The sequence below is a fragment of the Corylus avellana genome, chromosome 6 (assembly GCF_965113065.1).
Source record: "Corylus avellana chromosome 6, dhCorAvel1.hap1.2, whole genome shotgun sequence".
NCBI lineage: Eukaryota > Viridiplantae > Streptophyta > Magnoliopsida > Fagales > Betulaceae > Corylus > Corylus avellana.
This window is the reverse complement of record NC_142495.1, coordinates 5,808,374-5,829,386: the sequence shown is the minus strand read 5'-3', so window position 1 is coordinate 5,829,386 and position 21,013 is coordinate 5,808,374. Positions and strand designations below refer to the sequence as shown.

The following is a 21,013-nucleotide window of genomic DNA, read 5'->3' as shown; positions in this document are numbered from 1 at the left end:
CATCATTGGCTCCATTGTATTGTATGTCTTATATATGATAATGATCAATTTAAACACAGAAAGATCAAACTAAATTTTGCATGGTGCAAAAATGAACCATCTAAATGATTGAAGTGCATTTAATGGTGTACATAAAATTACATTATTTAAATTTTTTAAAGATATGTCAACATTAACATTTATTGCGAAGATTTGGGTGAAGATGAGTAGTGTCAGTTTGCCAGTAAATGTGGGCTAATTGCTGTAGGCCTCTTCCTAAGCTGGGTTTATAATTCTGATTCATTCCCCATGGACCACAAAGAAGTGTATGAATAAAAAGATGCTTCCAACTTCCAAGTTTCCAACCAAAAAAAAAAAAAACAAGAAAGAAAGAAAGAAAGAAAGTAAAAAGACGCTCTTGGATTACAAAAAGTAAGCTTAGATAGAGAAATAAAGGTGCAAAAAACATGGTACGCTAAAGGCACAGCTTAGAAACGAAGTAAAGATTCCGAGGTCCATACAATTCCTTTCCCATGAGGAAACGTCATCGCTTTCTCTTACATCAATTGCCGTGGACTTCAACCATACAGTCAATGTAAGTGGAAAAGTTAAAGAAAACATGCAGGATCATCCCTGAACAGCAGAGCCTTGGTTTACATGCGGTGGATTTAGAGAATAAAGCATAGCACAGAGAGAGAGAGAGAGAAATAAAGGGAGATGGTTGGGCTGACCAACAAAGTGGGGAGAAGTGAGATCAAGCCCGGAGACCACATCTACGCCTACAGAGCTGCCTACACCTATTCTCACCACGGTCTCTGTGTGTTTTTCTATGATTAAGAAATGACGATCATCAACATGTTTGCAAAATTGTTCCTTATCTGATTCATGATGCTGGGTTTTTTTTTTTTTTTTTTTGGGTCAAGCTTGAAAAATCTAAAACGACTCCAAACGACACCTATTCAAATGTCTAGGTGATTCACAAATATTAAGCGGAATAAGATCTGACCTAACAATCAATAATCAACCAAATACAGATATGTAATGAAAATCAAGAACACAGATATTTGGTTACGAAGAGGAAACCATTTAGAGAACTCTCTAAATGTAAAACCTCTCCGGGGCAGCCAAACCCAGGAAATCAATCCACTATAAGAAGAATAAGGAATACAAGAAGAATTACAAAACCTTTGCAATTTACTCTTCCTTGTACACGACAAGCGACCCACTTGACTTCTACCGCAGTAGCCCTTTCCAGAACATCTGGCACAATCCTTCTACTTGATCTCCTTTACCGGAACTCCGGTAGACTTCGGTTGTATATGATTTGTGATGAAGACACAACCTTTAACTCTAAGAGAGACTAACCCTAACACTCAATATCTTAAACGCTCTCTTAGCACATGGAATTCTTATGTGGAATTCCTTACAATTTCGTGCATAACAGCTCTCTATATATAGACTACAAGAAAACCTAGTACTAGTTGAAATGGGAAGAAAAACTAGTTCTAGTTGGAATAGGATTCATCCAAATTTTCTTCCTTATCTTGCGAGACGATTTTGGCATAGCTAACTTTCTAATTTTGAAAATCTTATTTCACAAAGATTTGTAGAATTTTGTGTTAGCTTTCTAATGCCGCTGGTTTCACCTCAATCCGATTCTTGAGCCGAAAGTTATGATCTGAATACTGATACATGTGCAGGATACGAAATTTAATCAAATCCTATTTTAACTCTAATTAAAGAATTCCGATTTGATTAAACTTAACCATATCATATAGGTCTTCTATTATGATTGGTTAACCTTAACCACATCTTCTAGGTCTTCTCTTGACACAACACCTCGTATGTATGCACTGCTGACGGGATTGCAGATAAATGTATTTTGTCACTGTATTTGGCAATTCAAAACCCAACAAACTCCCCCTTTGACAATTCTGTGACAAAAATTACAAGATACATCTGAATAGATAACTCCTGTTTCCTGAAACACTCACAAAACATATTAAACGTATGTAGAATAAAAATACCCAATGTACCAATAATATAACAGATTTGAATAGAATATAATCATGAATAGCTCACCAAATCTGTTAAAACACAAAACAAATATCTTTCATAGATGCAACAAGTATATCAAAATCAAAATCATCTATGGTGTTCTATCTATTCCCAGTCTGCTATTCCCAGTTTGCACTCTCTAAAATTTTCTCTCCCCCTTTTTGTCATGAATGGACAAAGGGCAGTAAAACACCAATAAGCCCAAGGAAAGTCAGAGAAACATAAACAAAATCAAAACTATGAATGCATAATGAGTGAAATGCAAGAGCATGATAAAAAAAAAATTCTCCCCCTCAGTGAATGACATAAAAAAAAAAATGAAGAAAAAAGTCAGATTTTTTTTTTTTTTTTTCTCTCCCTCAATATAAGACTTGTTATGTCAAATACACTCACATGATAAAACATAAAAGACTCATGTATTAAGCAATGATTATCTGGTAATATCTCAAAATGTCCAAAATATACATGAGAATAAAAAAATATGAAACAAAAGTTTTTTCAACACAAGCAAAGCAACATGTTCCACTCGACCCATGCTTGTGTGTTGTGTGTGAAAGCTAACCATCAAGTAAGTTTAAGAACTTATACGGTAATGGGATAGGCTAGCAAGCAAAAACTTAAATTACCTCATGGGAAGATTGACATGTATATCTAAACAAAAGTCAAACCTTGCTAGGGCCGTGTCACCCTCATCCAATACACTTCCCATGTAGTAATAGCACATACTCAAACATTGTCCGGTAGTGACCGTCTCTTTCCACAATGAATATGGTCACGACTATTTCTATAGGGACAAGTTGAGCACAAATAAGACATAGTGAAATAGATTCCTTTTGGAATATGTTCATATGTTTTCTTGTTTCACTATTTTTTTCTTTGAGAATATGTCTTTAATCATTTAGTGCTTAAACCAAATTAAAGGAATGCTGGAATTTTTTGGTCCTAGGTTCAACTAGCATTTGGTCAATTTGATAGACATAACTAGTCAATCTTCTTCATATGGTTGCCTAACATAACTCACCCTTAAGGCCAAATTCATACTCAATTTAAGCTTAAATGTGCACAAGAGTTCAAGCATAGGTAAAATGTATCATAGAAGCATAAGCTTAGGCAAAAAAAAAATCAGTCCATTAATAAATATTCATCCCATGTATAGTAAGCACATTTTGAGATATAAGGAATTGGATCCATGAAGTATACATGAGAAATTTATGGACTATCATGGTGCATATGACAAAAATAAGGAGACAACCTAAAAACTATATTTTTGTCTTTTTGATTTTTTTTTTTTTTTTTTAAATAAAATGCACAAAATTAATGCAATGCATATATATGCAAAACTGAAATTAAAAAAAAAAAAAAAAAACAAACAAACAAACAAAAATAAATAAATGCAATGAATGCTACATGCTCTAGGATATGAAGAAATATGCAAGACAACCAATCCTAAGCATGTTATGGACCACCTTACTTTAGGTGAGTTCACCACCACTCCCCCTCAAAGGGTGAATGGTATCGACCTTCCTAACCCAAACCTTCTTAACCCTAGGTACAGATTTATGACTCTTGTCAAACTCATCTAACCTAGATAACACTCCCTTCATCATTATGTATAGCCCCTCAAAACCTTTCCTAGAATATAAATTCTCACTCTTATGCTCACAAGGTCTCAACTTAAAACAGTTAGGTCGAATATGACCAACTTTGCCACAATGATGGCAGGTATGGACAAATTTCGGAGAAACTTGTCTCATATGAGGAGGGATATACATATACTTAGATCTAGACAAACATGACTCTACACCACCTTTTTCTTTCTTAGGAGCAGCCTTTTTATTCCAAGGTCTTTGGGATTTCAACTTAGAACAATTTGGTCTAATATGACCAATAATCCCACAATGATGGCATGTAGGAACAAACTTTGCATGAGTTTGTTTCCTTGAAAGAGCCTTGAATTCGGGCTTCACACAAGTATTCATACAAGAAGTTTTGCCCTTATCCAAGCAAGCTATATTGGCTTTGACTTCTTCAACTTTCACATGCTTAACAAACAAAGTTTTTCTTTCAGAATTAGAAGCATGTAAAGTAGAGGCACCCAATTTATCAATAAGCATAGTATTTTCAGATTTCAAAGAGTCAATTAAGACATGTGATTTAGACAAATTAATAACCAAAGACTCTTTCTCATGCTCAACATCATTAAGCTTTTTAAGGGAAATTTGATGATGATGAGTTAATTTAACAAATTTCTTAAAGAGCTTGTTATAGGCCATCTGAGGGTCAATCTCCTTATCAGAATCCATGCTAAGGGATTGAGGAGTATTCATAGCAAAGGAGTCAAGGATCTCACTCAGAAATTTAATCCAAACAAAGTGAACCCGCTCTGATACCAATTGAAAAATCTAAAACGACTCCAAACGACACCTATTCAAATGTCTAGGTGATTCACAAATATTAAGCGGAATAAGATCTGACCTAACAATCAATAATCAACCAAATACAGATATGTAATGAAAATCAAGAACACAGATATTTGGTTACGAAGAGGAAACCATTTAGAGAACTCTCTAAATGTAAAACCTCTCCGGGGCAGCCAAACCCAGGAAATCAATCCACTATAAGAAGAATAAGGAATACAAGAAGAATTACAAAACCTTTGCAATTTACTCTTCCTTGTACACGACAAGCGACCCACTTGACTTCTACCGCAGTAGCCCTTTCCAGAACATCTGGCACAATCCTTCTACTTGATCTCCTTTACCGGAACTCCGGTAGACTTCGGTTGTATATGATTTGTGATGAAGACACAACCTTTAACTCTAAGAGAGACTAACCCTAACACTCAATATCTTAAACGCTCTCTTAGCACATGGAATTCTTATGTGGAATTCCTTACAATTTCGTGCATAACAGCTCTCTATATATAGACTACAAGAAAACCTAGTACTAGTTGAAATGGGAAGAAAAACTAGTTCTAGTTGGAATAGGATTCATCCAAATTTTCTTCCTTATCTTGCGAGACGATTTTGGCATAGCTAACTTTCTAATTTTGAAAATCTTATTTCACAAAGATTTGTAGAATTTTGTGTTAGCTTTCTAATGCCGCTGGTTTCACCTCAATCCGATTCTTGAGCCGAAAGTTATGATCTGAATACTGATACATGTGCAGGATACGAAATTTAATCAAATCCTATTTTAACTCTAATTAAAGAATTCCGATTTGATTAAACTTAACCATATCATATAGGTCTTCTATTATGATTGGTTAACCTTAACCACATCTTCTAGGTCTTCTCTTGACACAACACCTCGTATGTATGCACTGCTGACGGGATTGCAGATAAATGTATTTTGTCACTGTATTTGGCAATTCAAAACCCAACAAAGCTAAATAATGAGCCATATTGAATTTGCAGGTATCTACGTTGAGGGAAACAAGCTAAACCATTGTTTTTTTTATTCTTTTCGTACATGTGTATATTCAAGGATTCTAGAGTATTCTCGCATTTAACTAACAAGATAGGTGTCCCATAAGGTAACTCAATTGGCTAGGAATCACACTTTATAAAGCGGAGATCACTAGACACTAGTTCGAGTCCCTCCCCCTCTCTTCCCTCTTGTGTGAACATGTCAAACAATAAATAAATTAAAAAAAGAAATAGGCGTGACTTTCCTTGTGATCAAGAAAGAACAACAAATTAGGATAGGATCCGGCTTCTGTGCGGTAGTGAAAACTACCGCACTGATGCTGTTGCCCAAAGCAGTACCGTTTTGGGCAAAACGGCACTGTTTTGGGCAGTGAAAAAGTAGAAATAAAAAACAAATAATAAAAAATTTATTAAAATTGAAAAATTATAAAAAAAATAATAATAATTAAAAAAGTAAAAATATTAAAAAATTAAAACTAAAACAAATAAATAAATAAAAATGGGCTGGGTGGCCGGCCACCCCATTTTGGCCAAGGGGTGGCCGGCCAACCCAAAAAAAAAAAAAACAATTTGAGGGTTTGGTTTTTGGGTGGTGGCCGGACCACCCAAAAACCAATGTTCGGAAACATCCCACCACCTAAATCATTTGGTTCCATCAGGCAAAGCCTGTTCTCTTTCGAAGACAAAAACACAAACACCCAGGTGAGAAAATTGTCACCATCTACTGGTTGAGGAAAACATTCAGGGAAGTAGAAGTGAAATCATACCCCAACAATTGAAGAGATTAATTTTAAGAAAACCCAGAAAATGAAACTGCCCAAAGCGCTAAAATCCCAAAGATTGGAATCCAATTGTCACATCTAAAGCTGCCCAGAACTATAAAACAGCCTTCTTGAACTTTTTGCAAATACAATTGCCACAAGAGAGAGAGAGAAAGAGAGAGAGAGAGGGAAAAGGTGAAGATGCTCAGATGCATTAGATTGAGTCAAGGGATAGAAAAAGACAGAGACATATATACAAAGAGCGGAGCAGCCAGTTTTGGATTGGTAAGTTTTGTTTGGGCTGACAGAAAACTGCCCATGGCTTTGCTTCTTCCTGCTTTGTATTGGGAAACCCACAGGTATGGGGTGGCTCGGCCACCCCCATAGCCCTTGGAGGTGGTCCGGCCACCCCCAAAACCAAATCCTCAAACTCTTTTTTGTTCTTTTGGCCTTTTTGGGTGGCCGGCCACACTCATCCCTTTATTTTTTTGGTTTTAATTTTTTAATATTTTTACTTTTTTAATTATTATTTTTTTATAATTTTTAAGTTTTAATAAATTATTTATTATTTATTTCTTATTCCTACTTTTTAACTGCCCAAAATGGTACCGTTTTTCTCAAAACAGTACCATTTTGGGCAATAGCATCTGTGCGGTAGTTTTTCACTACCGCACAGAAGCCTGATCCATTAGGATAAGAGATGATAATAATGTCTCATGCAAAGGTGTAAAGTTGTATTGAAATATAAAGTGAATTGAATGAGGGTAGTGATTGTTAGATGACCAAGATAGAAGGTGATAAGGTAGAAAGACTAAACAATGAGAGAATGACATGTGTCATTCATCATGTGCAAATAATGAGTCCCCTCACATTCAAACTTACATAAATTCCTTACTACATCACTCAAAACAAAAAGAAAGAAATTAATAACTACATCATTCTAGAAAATACACTTTAAAATTTATCACTTAATTATTAAGTAGCGAAAAAAGCTTTTCATTTATCTTCCATGATAATACTAATTAATACTGAAATGGGTTTTGAATAACTTGGCAGCACAAAGTTTATTGTGAAAAACAAGATAGTTAATAACTTTTTGTTGATAATATCCACTCTCCAGCAATTTTTAATCACATATAGACATAGTGGGAATCCATAAATATTGATTAAGAAAAAAAAAGAAGCAGCAAAAAAGGTGGGGTTGTGAGATGAAAGTACAAGTTGGAAACAAAGAAAAGAATCCGAGGTCCATAAAATTCCTTTCCCCTCGGAAATGGCGTCGCTTTCCGTTACATTAGGACTCAGATGTAACGGAGTTCATGTCCAAAAAATAAAAGAAAAGAAAAAGTAACGGAGTTATGTCACATAGACCTTATTGTTATGGCTAAGCAACCACAGTCAAATTAAGAGGAGAAAGTAAAAGGAATTCAAAAAAAAAAAAGAAAGGAAAAGTTAAAGAAAAAATGTAGGATGATCGTACCTGAACAGCAGAGCATTAGCTTAGATGTTGTGGATTTAGAGAATAAAGCATAGCAGAGAGAGAGAGAGAGAGAGAGAGAGGGAAAGGGATATGGGTGTGCTGAACAACGCAGTGGAGAGAAGTGAGATCAAGCCCGGAGACCACATCTACACCTACAGAGCTGCCTTCACCTATACTCACCACGGTCTGTAGCGCGTGTGTGTGTTTTTCTATGATTAAGAGATGACGATCATCAACATGTTCGTATAATTGTTCCTTATCTGATTCATGACACTGGATCTGTCTGCCTTTTCCCTTTTTTTTTTTTTCTCCGGGGTTTACAAAAATGTGAAAATATCTACTACTGCATCTTCTCTGTTTTTTCTATTTATTTTAACATGGATCGGTTGTTTCTAGAATAATGCATCATTCATTAATCCTCATTTATTGCTAAACATGTTCATCATTAAATTCAATTGAGAACACAAGACATCTTCTAAGGTTGTTCATCTCATCAACACATGAATGTGATTTCTTGCAACATGCCCCATTCAATTGCAGAGCTTTGGCAGAGATTCATCAGAATGATTTAACATATTGCTGAGATATATAGAAATTGTGCAGGTATCTTTGTTGGGGATAACAAGGTGGTCCATTTTAGTCCTGACAGAAATTCAAATTCAAGCACTTGGATATGTTCTGATTCTAGCTTATGTAATAAGTCAGGAGTGATCTGCTCTTCGTATCCCGAATGTGGATTCAGGCAACCCAACAGTAGTGTTCTCCGTTCTTGCCTGGATTGTTTCCTTGGAAATGGATCTCTGTATCGTTTCGAATATGGAGTTACTCGAACATTTTTCCTTGCTCAGGTGCGGGGTGGCACATGCTCCATTGCAAAATCAGACCCACTAGAACAAGTTATCCACCGAGCATTGTATCTTCTTCAATATGGATTTGGCAATTATGATGTCCTTTCAAACAACTGCGAAGACTTTGCGCTTTATTGCAAAACTGGTCTTCAGGTAGTAGGCGGAAAGGAAAAAGCTGGAGGTCAAGCCACTTCCTTCCTTGGTGCCCCATGGGCTGCCTTTGTTTCTTCTCCTCTCAAGTGGCTAGTACCAAATCCTGTTGGTATTGCTACGGTAACGGCTGGGTCCGTCTTGATGTACTGTACGATGAGGTATGCAAATGATTTTGGCGTTCGGAAAGATGTGATCAATGTTGCTGTGGAGAACTTGGTTGAGAACATGGGCTGGGAAGCCAATGAGGCTTATTTTCTTCAAAAGAATTCTGGTATGTCCTTTTATTTATTTTCTTTATTGAATATTACATCCTTGGTAATTCTTCTATCAGATGTTTTCTTTCTCCCCAACAAAATTTCATTTATGCTTTAATATCTTTGAACATATATAGAATTTTTAGCATGTTTGAAATGAGAACAAAGCATGATAATCTTCTGTCTTTTGATTATTGTTTATTTTATTTCATTTGTTGTAATTGTAAGCATGAATATTTATGTTAATCAATGTTAATGGTATATTATGATCATTCACTTTGCATTAATGCTATTGTTTCGCATTGATATTTATATTATGAAATAGTTTGGTGATCGCCAAAGTGACTGACCTAGAAACATTCATAGATTTGAAGTCCTCTGCTTAAACTTAATGCTCATATCCCAAGAATATGAGCATTAATTTTTTAACTTTTTTTTTTTTTAATCACAAGAATATTTTGGATTGGCCCAAATGTGTACCATCTTTCAAGTGATTGATAAACTAAACTAGAATTGTTAGAATATATTTTGATATTTATATGATTGGATTTATATTTCCTAGTATACGTCGATTTATTTTTTCTTGTATAAGTCGATTTAGGTTTACTTGTATTGGTCAACTTATTCAACTATACATAGGGACTTATGTACCGTAAATAATCAAGTCTATGAGCATAACGTAGCCATATGAGCCATTCAAAGTGATGAAAATAGGTGTTTAACACTGAACCATCCGTAATTCTTTGTCTCTCTCTTTTGCTTTCTCTACTATTTCGTATTTTAGATCTCCCTACAAAATTCAACATGGTATCAGAGCTTCTTCATATTTAAACATTGTAGCATAGCTTAATTATACTTCAACAAGAATAATTAATATGTATCCTTAATTAAGAGTTTGAACCAGATACTCAAATTAAAAGTAACACACCTATTGAATTACATATGCATTATTAATTATTCCTAAGAGGTGAAAAGTAATCACTATATTGATTAAATTTTTTAATGTATGGTAATTTTCATCGAAATATGAATTGCAGTATTAATACTACTTAATATTTCTTAAATTATTATTTTATGTTTGATAACTCAAAGCATTAATATAGTGAGAATTAATTTGATTGTAGCGGTACTTCCTATTCTTGATGGAACGAATATCTCAGAGTGGTCTAACCAAGTTCAGTTTTACCTTGGTGTTTGGGATCTTGATTTGGCTCTCCGGACTGAGAAACCGCCTGCTATTACTTATTCTAGCAGTGCAGAAGAAAATGCTATATACAAGTCATGGGAGCGATCAAATAGATTGAGCATTATGTTTATGCAAATGAGTATAGTGGATAGTATTAAATCAACACTTCCTGAATGTGATAGTGCTAAAGAATTCTTCAACAACGTGGAAGAACGTTTTCGATCGGTTGACAAGTCTCTTACAGGAACAATGGTGGCTGAACTAACCACCATGAAATTTGATGGTACACATGGGATGCATGAGCATATCATTGAAATGACAAATTTAACTACTAGATTAAAGGCTCTTGGTATGAATGTGGATGAGCTCCTTCTCGTGCAATTTATTTTCAACTCATTACCTCCTGAGTATGAGCTAATCCAAATTCAGTACAACACTCATATGGATAAGTGGAATGTAAATGAATTGACCAGTATACTTGTTCAAGAAGAGGCAAAGCTTAAGCAACAAGGACATCATTCAGTTCACCTTGTAAGTCAAGGAGCCACAAAGATTGAAGTACCTGAAGTTAATGAACCTCATCAAGTAATTGAGGTTCATGAAAAGAGACAAAACAATGTCATAGAGCCACCTGAAGTTAATGGTCATGAGAAGAGACAAAACAAAGTCATAGAGCCACCTAAAGTTAATGAACCGGTTCATAAGAAGAGACAACACATGTATGTCCAATGCTATTTCTGCAAAAAGTTTGGACATGTTCAGAAAAATTGTAACAAACGCAGGGCATGGTTCGAAAAGAAAGGTAAGTCTTTAACTTGCATATATTTCAAATCAAATCTTATGAAAGTTCTTTCTAATACTTGGTAGATTGACTCATGTTATACTGTTCATATTTCTAATTTGATGCAGGGCTTCCTTACTATCCAGACTTTAAACCCAAATGAAAATGGAGTTGAAGTTCGACTTGTTGCCATCAGAACCGTCGTTTGTTTCTAAATACTGGTTGTTACATAGATTTGTTTTAGACCCTTTATGTTTATTCTATTTGTCGAAATTTTGTTTCTTTGTCTAAACTTGATCTTAATGGTTATCTCATGGTTGTGATGGTTTGTATAAATGAATTGTATTAAACTGTCTGTGATTGGGTTGTATTGGGTCACTGCATTTCATTCCATTGATGAAATTTTTGTAAGAAAAAAAAAAAAAAAAAATTGTAATGCTTTGTATATGACTGCTTTCTTGGAAATTAATGATCAGTTTGCAACATTTTTTATTTTTGGTTTTGACTTGCCATTGTTTCCTCATAAATACTTATATTTTTTAGTTTCAGGAGTGCTACATAACTTTAAAGCACGAATTTCGTGATCATGACGTGACAATGAAAATCACCATAATTAGATGGAATAATAAATGAAAATCGAGTGTTCACTTAATCACATCGATTGCTCCATTGTATTGTATATGCTAATGATCAATTTAAACACAGAAAAATCAAACTAAATTTTGCATGTTGCACCTAAATGCTTAAAAGTACATCTAATGATGTATATAATGTCACATTATAAAAATTTTCTAAAACACGTATTAACATTAATATTATATAGAGGCATTAAATACACTAATTTTAAATCATAACTATTAAATGTAGAGAATCATATTCCAACAAATTGGGTCATCAAACTCAAAAATTTACATATAAGAAGCCAAGGGCTGCTTTCTAGCATTTCGTAAAACAATGACAGAATCCCACAATATATGCATTGTAGTGTGCTTCATCATTCAGCGGTTGATGGATCTATTTGCATATATTTTCCCTTATATATTCATTCTATCTATGCTCCTTCTCTTGACAATCTAGTATCAGCAATCTATGGCTAATAATTACTGTAGGCCTCTTCCTAAGTTGGGTTTATAATACTTATTCATTAATCCCCATGGACCACAAAGAAGTGTATGAATAAAAAGATGCTTCCAACTTCCAAGTTTCCAACCCCCCCCCCCCCCCCCAAAAAAAAAAAAAAGAAAGAAAGAAAGAAAGTGAAAAGACGTCTTTGATTACAAAAAGTAAGCTTAGATAGAGAAATAAATGAGCAAAAAACATGGTACGATAAAGGCACAGCTTAGAAACGAAGCAAAGATTCCAAGGTCCATACAATTCCTTTCCCACGAGGAAACGTCGTCACTTTCTCTTACATGAATTGCCGTGGACTTCAACCATACTGTCCATGTAAGTGGAAAAGTTAAAGAAAACATGCAGGATCATCCCTGAACAGCAGAGCCTTAGTTTACATGCGGTGGATTTAGAGAGTAAAGCATAGCAGAGAGAGAGAGAGAGAGAGAGAGAGAGAGAGAGAGAAAGGGAGATGGATGTGCTGACCAACAGAGTGGGGAGAAGTGAGATCAAGCCCGGAGACCACATCTACACCTACAGAGCTGCCTTCATCAATTCTCACCATGGTCTGTCTCTGTGTGTGTGTTTTTCTATGTTTAAGAGATGACGATCATCAACATGTTCATATAATTGTTCCTTATCTGATTCATGATACTTTTCCTTTTTCTTCGTGGGGGGCGTGGGGGGCGGTTTCTGTTTATTTTAACGAGCTTGTACCCCGTGCAATGCACGGGTTGTTTTTAAAAATGACAGGACGGAAAATAATAATAATAATAATAATAATAATTAGTGGATGTATAAATGACAGAAGAAAAAAAAAAATGTTTCAAGCATGAAGCAAAAAAATATATATATATATAAAAAAAAAAAACTTCTATAAAGGTTTAAAAAAAAAAAAAAAAACATTGAGAGACCATTTACAACAACACAAATGCTCAAGCCATTTTTCCATGCCCTTATCTTTGCATTTCCAAAATAACTTTATTTAAAATACTTTCAAAGAGAGAAGTTTGAGAAATTACACTAACTAATTTCCTTCTCATTCAATTAACTAATTGGCTATCAAAAAAAAAAAAAAAAACCTTTCATTAAATCATGGTTAAAAAATAGATGAATTATATCATTTCTCTTTCTTCTTAATTTACTCAAAAGCATAAACAAAAACATAACCAATGAAATTCATAAGGTATAGGAAGAAGTCTAATCAAATAGAGCTTTTTTTCTTCCAACCATATTTTTTTCATCTTTTTCTTATCTCATCCTACAAATTTAATATATCAATCATTAAATTTGTAGACTCTACACAAATTCAATTATGGATTCATCCATTCACTATGGAGATGGTTAAAAGATAGTTAAAAATATAATAAATTCTATCATTTCTCTTTATAAAAATTATAACAACAATTAAAGACCAAAAATAGAATATGAAGCACAAAACTACATAAATTTTTTTTTTAAAAAAAAATAGACAAATAAATGTACATTTAGCATTCTCTGCTACATTATTTACCATTTTTTCTTGAATTGCAAACACAATTTCCAAAGCCAAATCAAAATTAATACTAATACAATAAAATATAACCGACTTTTTCCATATACTTTTCTTTCATAGGTATAGAAAGCAGTCCTGTCAATTAGATTTTTTTTTTTCAACAATCGTTCGTATAAATAACGTTAAGAAAAACTACTTTTACAATAAAAGTAAAAAATATTATAAAAATTTAAACAAAAAATAGAGACAAAAAAATGGAATCAAAAGCACATAACCAAAAAAAATAAAAATAAAAATAAGTAGACTATTTACTTCTTTGCTACATCATTTATCATTCTCTCTTAACACACCCCTTCAAATGCAAATTTCATAACCCAAACATTTAAAAAAAAAAACACATATTTCATCAAATAAACTAATTGCAAATTAACAATGATTAAAATCGATCCTTAATATCTATCGACCAGGGAAAGAGATCGAGAACACATGGTGTGATACCTATTATATCTTAATACAAATAAAATTTATAAATTCTAAACATTTAGAAAGAAAAAAAAATACATATCAAAATAAACATTTAACAAAATAAATAACCTACATTTAACAAACAAAATACATCCTCATGAATCTATATTGATCAGGGAAGGAAATTGAAAATTTGTCGAAGTCAAGGGTGAGACAGAGATATTTGAGAGTTCAAAGCGAAACTTACATTCGAAATGTAAATCTAACAATTAGTTTAAAACTTACATTTAATGAGAAGGGAATTGGTGTTTGAGTAAAAGTGTGAAACATGGTATTTTAAACCAAATCCAAAACTGAGTTTTGGGAAGGGAATGAATGTGTCCGTTTTGAATTTGAAAAGAGTGATTTTCTTAATCAAATTAGCACCAACAACTAAATATACATCATAAATGAAGAATAGAAAAAACAAAACAAAACAAAACAAAACAAAACAAAATGAAAAAAACAAAAAAAACAAAAAAAAATCCAAATTTCTATACGTGAAAAAGAAGGGAAGTGGTGTTTGAGTGAAAGTGAAACATGGTGTTTTAAACCAAGTCCAAAACTGACGAATTTGAAGAGAGTAATTTTCTTAATCAAATTGGCACCAACAACTACCGAAATATACATCACAAATGAAGAATAGGAAAAAAAAAAAAAAAATCCAAATTTCTATACGTGAAAAAAAGGGGAAGTGCTGTGTTTGAGTAAAAGTGTGAAACATGGTATTTTAAACCAAGTCCAAAACTGACGAATTTGAAAAGAGTAATTTCTTAATCAAATTGGCACCAACAACTGCCGAAATATACATCACACAAAAAAATAATAATAATAAAATAAAAATCCAAATTTCTATATGTGAAAAAGATGGGAAGTGGTGTTTGAGTGAAAGTGTGAATCATGGAGTTTTAAACCAAGTTCAAAACTGACGAATTTGAAAAGAGCAATTTTCATAATCAAATTGACTCTAACAACTACCGAAATATACATCACAAATGAAGAATTTTTTTTTAAAAAAATCCAAATTTCTTTAAGTAAAAAAAATGGAAACCTTCAAAACTCGGTTGGATGAGCAAAACGTGATGGTTCATCTTTTTCTTTCTCTCTTAATTTATGATTGCTTTGCCTCTTTGTGGCAAAACCAAACGTACTATCTTTTGCCAACTACCCAACTTTCCATTCCCGGAGGAGTTTTCGGAATATCCCACAAAAGATCAATACTCATCGTATTCTCTTTATGAATTCTATAGTTTACTCTGAAAAGATCGCTGATATTTACGACAACCTCTTGCTTCAGGCAATTCTTCTTCTTCTTCTCCTTCTTTTATCTTCCAAAGAAACGAAAGTTACTTGAAAAAAAACAGGGGACAATTAAACGCCCATTGATAGAACTATCTGCTCAAAATCACTTGAAAAACCGAAACTAAAACCCAACGATGGACTTATAGAAATCTGCTTGAAAAAAACAGGGGACAATTAAACGCCCGTTGACAGAACTATCTACTAAAAATCACTTGAAAAACCGAAACTAAAACCCAAGGATGGACTTTTAGAAATCCGATGTTTTGCCGTTTAAAAACTTTGGCATGGTAGAATTGTGGAAACCGGATTGGCACTTGTCAAAATTTTAGAGGCTCCTGTTTAAAACTCTCCTAAAAGAGACATGTGGCAGACATATGCGATGCAACTTGTTAAAATATTGATACTAATATAACACAAATAAGTGTCATTCAAAAACCCAGGACACCTAGATAAAATATAAATAAAAAAAATTATGTATAGGGACAATTGTTCATAATCTCATTATTATGTGTATGTTTATATTAGAATATAACATAGATCTAGAATAACACATTATATTAAAATATAAATGAATTAATTGTAGTCATGCGAAAATATTCTGTTTGCATTAAATAATTTTTAAAATATTTCCTTAGGCTCATTATTTGAGTTTAAGAAAATCTGTTTGAAATTATTTAATTAGAAAATTATTTTGAATAGATATAAAATAATCATAGTAAAAAGCAAAAATGAGGCAGTGTGGATAAGGATTAAATATATATATAGTAAACGTTCAAGCATGCAAATTGGCACAAAAGAATGACACTGTTAAATAGAAGTTTGTGTTTGTAGGCACAAAATTTTAGATGTATTTGAAAAAATAAAAATAAAACAGAATGTTTTTATTAAGAATGAACAAAAGATCACAAAAGAATGTTTTACTATTCCGATTCTGTATGCATATGGTTTGGATTCTCATTATTGATATCTCAAATTTGAAATGCTGGATACGGTTTGTTAGCACTAAAGAAGGCTTCAACAGAATCAAGATATGCTAAATATATTTGGTGAGAATTTTTAAATATATAATAACAATAATAGTTAATGTAGTATACATACTATAATTTCACAAACTTGTCCATTTTAAAGCCAAACATAAAAATGAAATTCACAACATTGACCTGTCTTTACAAAAAGTGGGAAAAAAAAAATCAATCGACAACATCTGTGTTTACAAAAGGGAAAAAAAATAAAAATGTCAATCCAACCAACTACTTAAAAGTAAATAAAAAAAACTAACATACTTCAAAAGGAAACCAAATTAGTTAATGATAATTTGTTTCTGAGACTTTTTATGTTGCTTGAAATCCACATCCGATAGAAAAGTCTACTGATAACTTCGAGCAAATCTTGACCCAGAAGCAAATCTTAAAAGATCTAGGGTTTATGCAATCACTCAAACTATATATTGACTTTGTAGCATTTTAATTTTTACGAAATATAAAATAATAAAATAATGATGATAAAAAACATTGACTTACCTGTCTGAAATTAAGGCCCTTAGAATCACATAGAGAGAGAGGGTCAATGGTGGTTTCAATGATGAAGAGATGATAATGGAATTGTATATCGAGTGGTTTGTCTCGAATGATTTATTTCAACCGTTTTTTCTTTTGTTTTTTTAAATAGCTGAGGGTGTTTGTGGTTGAGGGTGGTTGGGAAGGGATATAAGACTTGTTTTGAATGCTTGCACTCAATGGCGGATTCAACCATTTTATATTGGGGGTGCCGTTAAAATTTTTTTATCGTCCTAAAAATTTTCTTCACCTTATAAATTTGGTAATTCACACAATATATGCATCACAAAAAATATCTATAAAAATTCATAAATATGTGTTCAAATTGCCATGGGTTAAATGGGGGTACGGGAGAAGGGTTGCTGTGTCTTGGGTAATGGGTAGATAAAATTGTAAAAAGAATAAGTTTTTTATTTTTTATTTATTTTGAGGGTGCCTTGGGTTAAAAAATAAATAAATAAATAAAAATTAAAATAAAATTAAAATTAAAATCCTTGGGGGTGCCGTGGCACCCCTAAGTAGCAACGTGGCTCCGCCACTGCTTGCACTGTTTCATTTAAATCTGAAACGATGTTTTGTCGTTTAAAATTTTTGACAGGGTGGAATTGTGGAAACCATTATGCACAGGATTGACACTTGTCAAAATTTTAGAGGCTCCTGTTTAAAATTGTCCTAAAAGAGACATGTGGCAGACATATGTGGTGCTACTTGTTAAAATTTTAGAGACTCCTGTCTAAAACTCTCCTAAGAATAAGTTTTTTGTTTTTTATTTATTTTGAGGGTGCCTTGGGTTAAAAAAAAATTAAAATTAAAATTAAAATCCTTGGGGGTGCCGTGGCACCCCTAAGTAGCAACGTGGCTCCGCCACTGCTTGCACTGTTTCATTTAAATCTGAAACATGTTTTGTCGTTTAAAATTTTTGACAGGGTGGAATTGTGGAAACCATTATTCACAGGATTGGCACTTGTCAAAATTTTAGAGGCTCCTGTTTAAAATTGTCCTAAAAGAGACATGTGGCAGACATATGTGGTGCTACTTGTTAAAATTTTAGAGACTCCTGTCTAAAACTCTCCTATTATATATTGGAAAATGTTAAAGGCACAACACAAACCCAACTCAGGACCAACTTCTCTCCTACATGGCATTTTTCTCAACAGTTGTTTCTAGAATAATGCATCATTCAGTCCTCATTTATTGCTAAACACGTTCATCATTAAATTCAATTGAAAACACAAAATCTCGCTATTATGACATCTTCTAAGGTTGTTTGTCAGACCAGGCAAAAAAAAGACCAAATTCATCTCAACACATGAATGTGATTTCTTGCAACATGCCATTCATTTGCAGAGCTTTTGGCAGAGATTCATCAAAATGATTTAAAATATTGCTGAGATATATAGAAATTGTGCAATTTCTTAGAATTCTTGATTCACATATATAACTCAAACAAGTTAAGAGGGAGGGTGCATATGATCTGAATGTGGAAGTCATCATCTTAAATTTGTCTTCATCATCCTCAAACACGAGGATTCTTTTACTGCTATTGATGCTTTTAGTTCAATCTTCTTATTAATTCTGTTTGCTGCATAATTAAATCATGAGATATGTTGAATTAATTGCAGGTATATTTGTTGGGGGTAACAAGGTGGTCCATTTTAGTCCTGAGAGAAATTCAAATTCAAATTCTAGCACTTGGATATGTTCTGATTCTAGCTTATGTAATAAGTCAGGAGTGATCTGCTCTTCCTATCCCGAATGTGGATTTAGGCAACCCAACAGTGGTGTACTCCGTTCTTGCCTGGATTGTTTCCTTGGAAATGGATCTCTGTATCGTTTCAAATATGGAGTTACTCGAACATTTTTCTTTGCTCAGGTGCGGGGTGGCACATGCTCCATTGCAAAATCAGACCCACCAGAACAAGTTATCCACCGAGCCTTGTATCTTGTTCAATATGGATTTGGCAATTATGATGTCCTTTCAAACAACTGCGAAAACTTTGCGCTTTATTGCAAAACGGGTCTTCAGGTAGCAGGCGGAAAGAAAAAACCTGGAGGTCAAGCCACTTCCTTCCTTGGTGTCACACGTGTTGCCACTGTTTCTTTTCGTCTCATGTGGCTAATCTCAACCCCTGTTGGTGTTGCTATGGTAGCGGCTGGATCCGTCTTGATGTACTGTATGATTAGGTATGCAAATGATTTTTGCGTTCGAAAAGATGTGATCAAGGTTGCTGTGGAGGACTTGGTTGAGAACATGGGCTGGAAAGCCAATGAGGCTTATTTTCTTCGAATGAATTCTGGTATGTCCTTTAATTTATTTAGTTTATTTATTGAATATTACATACATATATATTAGTACTCATGTTTTTGTTTCTCCTCAACAAATTTGATTTATGCTTTACTTAATTGTTCTATAATTTCTTTGAACATATATAGAAATTTTTAGCATATTTAAAACGATATTGCCAACAAAGCTTGATAATCTTATCTACAGTAAATAATCAAATTTATGAGCACAATGTAGCCATAGGGGCCATTCAAAGTGGTGAACATAACCGTAATTCTTTGGCTCTCTTTTCTCTCTCTTGCTTCCTCTATTATTTTCATATTTTAGATCTCCTTACAAACTTCAACATGGTATTAGAGCTTCTTCATATTTAAACATTGAGCTTCATTATACTTCAACAAGAATAATTAATATGTATCCTTAATTGAGAGTTTGAACCAAATAACCAAAAGTAACATACTTATCGAATTACAGATGCATTATTAATTATTCCTAAGAGGCGAAAACGAATCACTATATTGATTAAATTTTATGTATTGTAATTTCCACCCAAATACGAATTACAATAATACTACTTAATTACTATTTATTAAATTATTATTTTATGTTTAATAACTCAAAGCATTAATATAGCGAGCATTAATTTAATTGCAGCCTCAGTTCCGATTCTTGATGGAAGGAATTTCTCAATGTGGTCTGAACAAGTTTAGTTTTACCTTGGTGTTTGGGATCTTGATTTGGCTCTTCGGACTAACAAACCGCCTGCTATTACTAACTCAAGTATTGCAGAAGAAAAGGCTAAATACAAGTCATGGGAGCGATCAAATAGATTGAGCATTATGTTTATGCAAATGAGTATAGTGAATAATATTAAATCAATTCTTCCTAAATGTAATAGTGCTAAAGAATTCTTCAAAAACGTGGAAGAACGTTTTCGATCGGTTGACAAGTCTCTTACAGGGACATTGGTGGCTGAACTTACCACCATGAAATTTGATGGTACGTGGGATGCATGAGCATATCATTGAAATGACAAATTTAACTACTAAATTAAAGGCTCTTGGGATGAATGTGGATGAGTTCCTTCTCGTGCAATTTATTTTCAACTCATTGCCTCCTCAGTATGAGCTAATTCAAATTCAGTACAATTCTTATAAAGATAAGTGGAATGTAAATGAATTAACCAGGATACTTGTTCAAGAAGAGGAAAGGCTTAAGCAACAAGGACATCATTCAGCTCACCTTGTAAGCCCAGGAGCCAAAAAGATAGAGTTACCAAAAGTTAATGGACCACTTCAAGTAATTGAGGTTCTTGAGAAGAGAGAAAACAATGGCATAGAGCCGTCTGAAGTTAATGGACCTCCTCAAGTAACTGAGGTTCATGAGAAGAGACAAAACAAGGTCACAGGGCCACCTAAAGTTAATGTACGTCTTCAAGTAAGTGAGGTTCATGCGAAGAGAAACAACAATGTCAAGTGCTATTCCTGCAAAAAGTTTGGACATGTTTAGAAATACTGCTACAAACGTAGGGCAAGATTTGAAAATAAAGGTAAGTTTTTAGCTTACATATATATGTTTCGAATCAAATTTTACTAAAATTTCTACCAACTTGGTGGATTGACTTATATTCTAATGTTCACATTTCTTATTCGATGCAGGGCGTCCCTATAATCTTGACCATAAACCCAAATAAAAATTTCATATTCATGGGAAATGAAGTCAAAGTTCCAATTGTTACCATCAGGACATTAATTTCGTTTGTTTCTAGATACTAGTTGTTACATATATTTGTTTTAGACACTTTATGTTTCTACTATTTCTCGAAATTTGGTTT

General features: G+C 33.4%; 1 protein-coding gene and 1 non-coding gene across 2 annotated transcripts; both read left to right on the top strand.

Moving 5' to 3' along the window:
- The first annotated feature begins 7,652 nt into the window (after positions 1-7,652).
- Positions 7,653-11,295, top strand: LOC132187613 (uncharacterized). The gene is made up of 4 exons (XM_059601977.2): positions 7,653-7,890; positions 8,310-8,978; positions 10,086-10,949; positions 11,057-11,295. Exons 1-4 carry the CDS (start codon positions 7,797-7,799, stop codon positions 11,089-11,091), a joined length of 1,662 nt encoding a protein of 553 aa, XP_059457960.2. The 5' UTR covers positions 7,653-7,796; the 3' UTR covers positions 11,092-11,295.
- A 1,189-nt stretch (positions 11,296-12,484) lies between these two features.
- LOC132187590 (uncharacterized) lies at positions 12,485-20,872 on the top strand. The gene is made up of 4 exons (XR_015912729.1): positions 12,485-12,604; positions 18,518-19,192; positions 19,834-20,728; positions 20,838-20,872. It is a non-coding gene; the product is annotated as an uncharacterized LOC132187590 (transcript).
- The last annotated feature ends 141 nt before the right edge of the window (positions 20,873-21,013 follow it).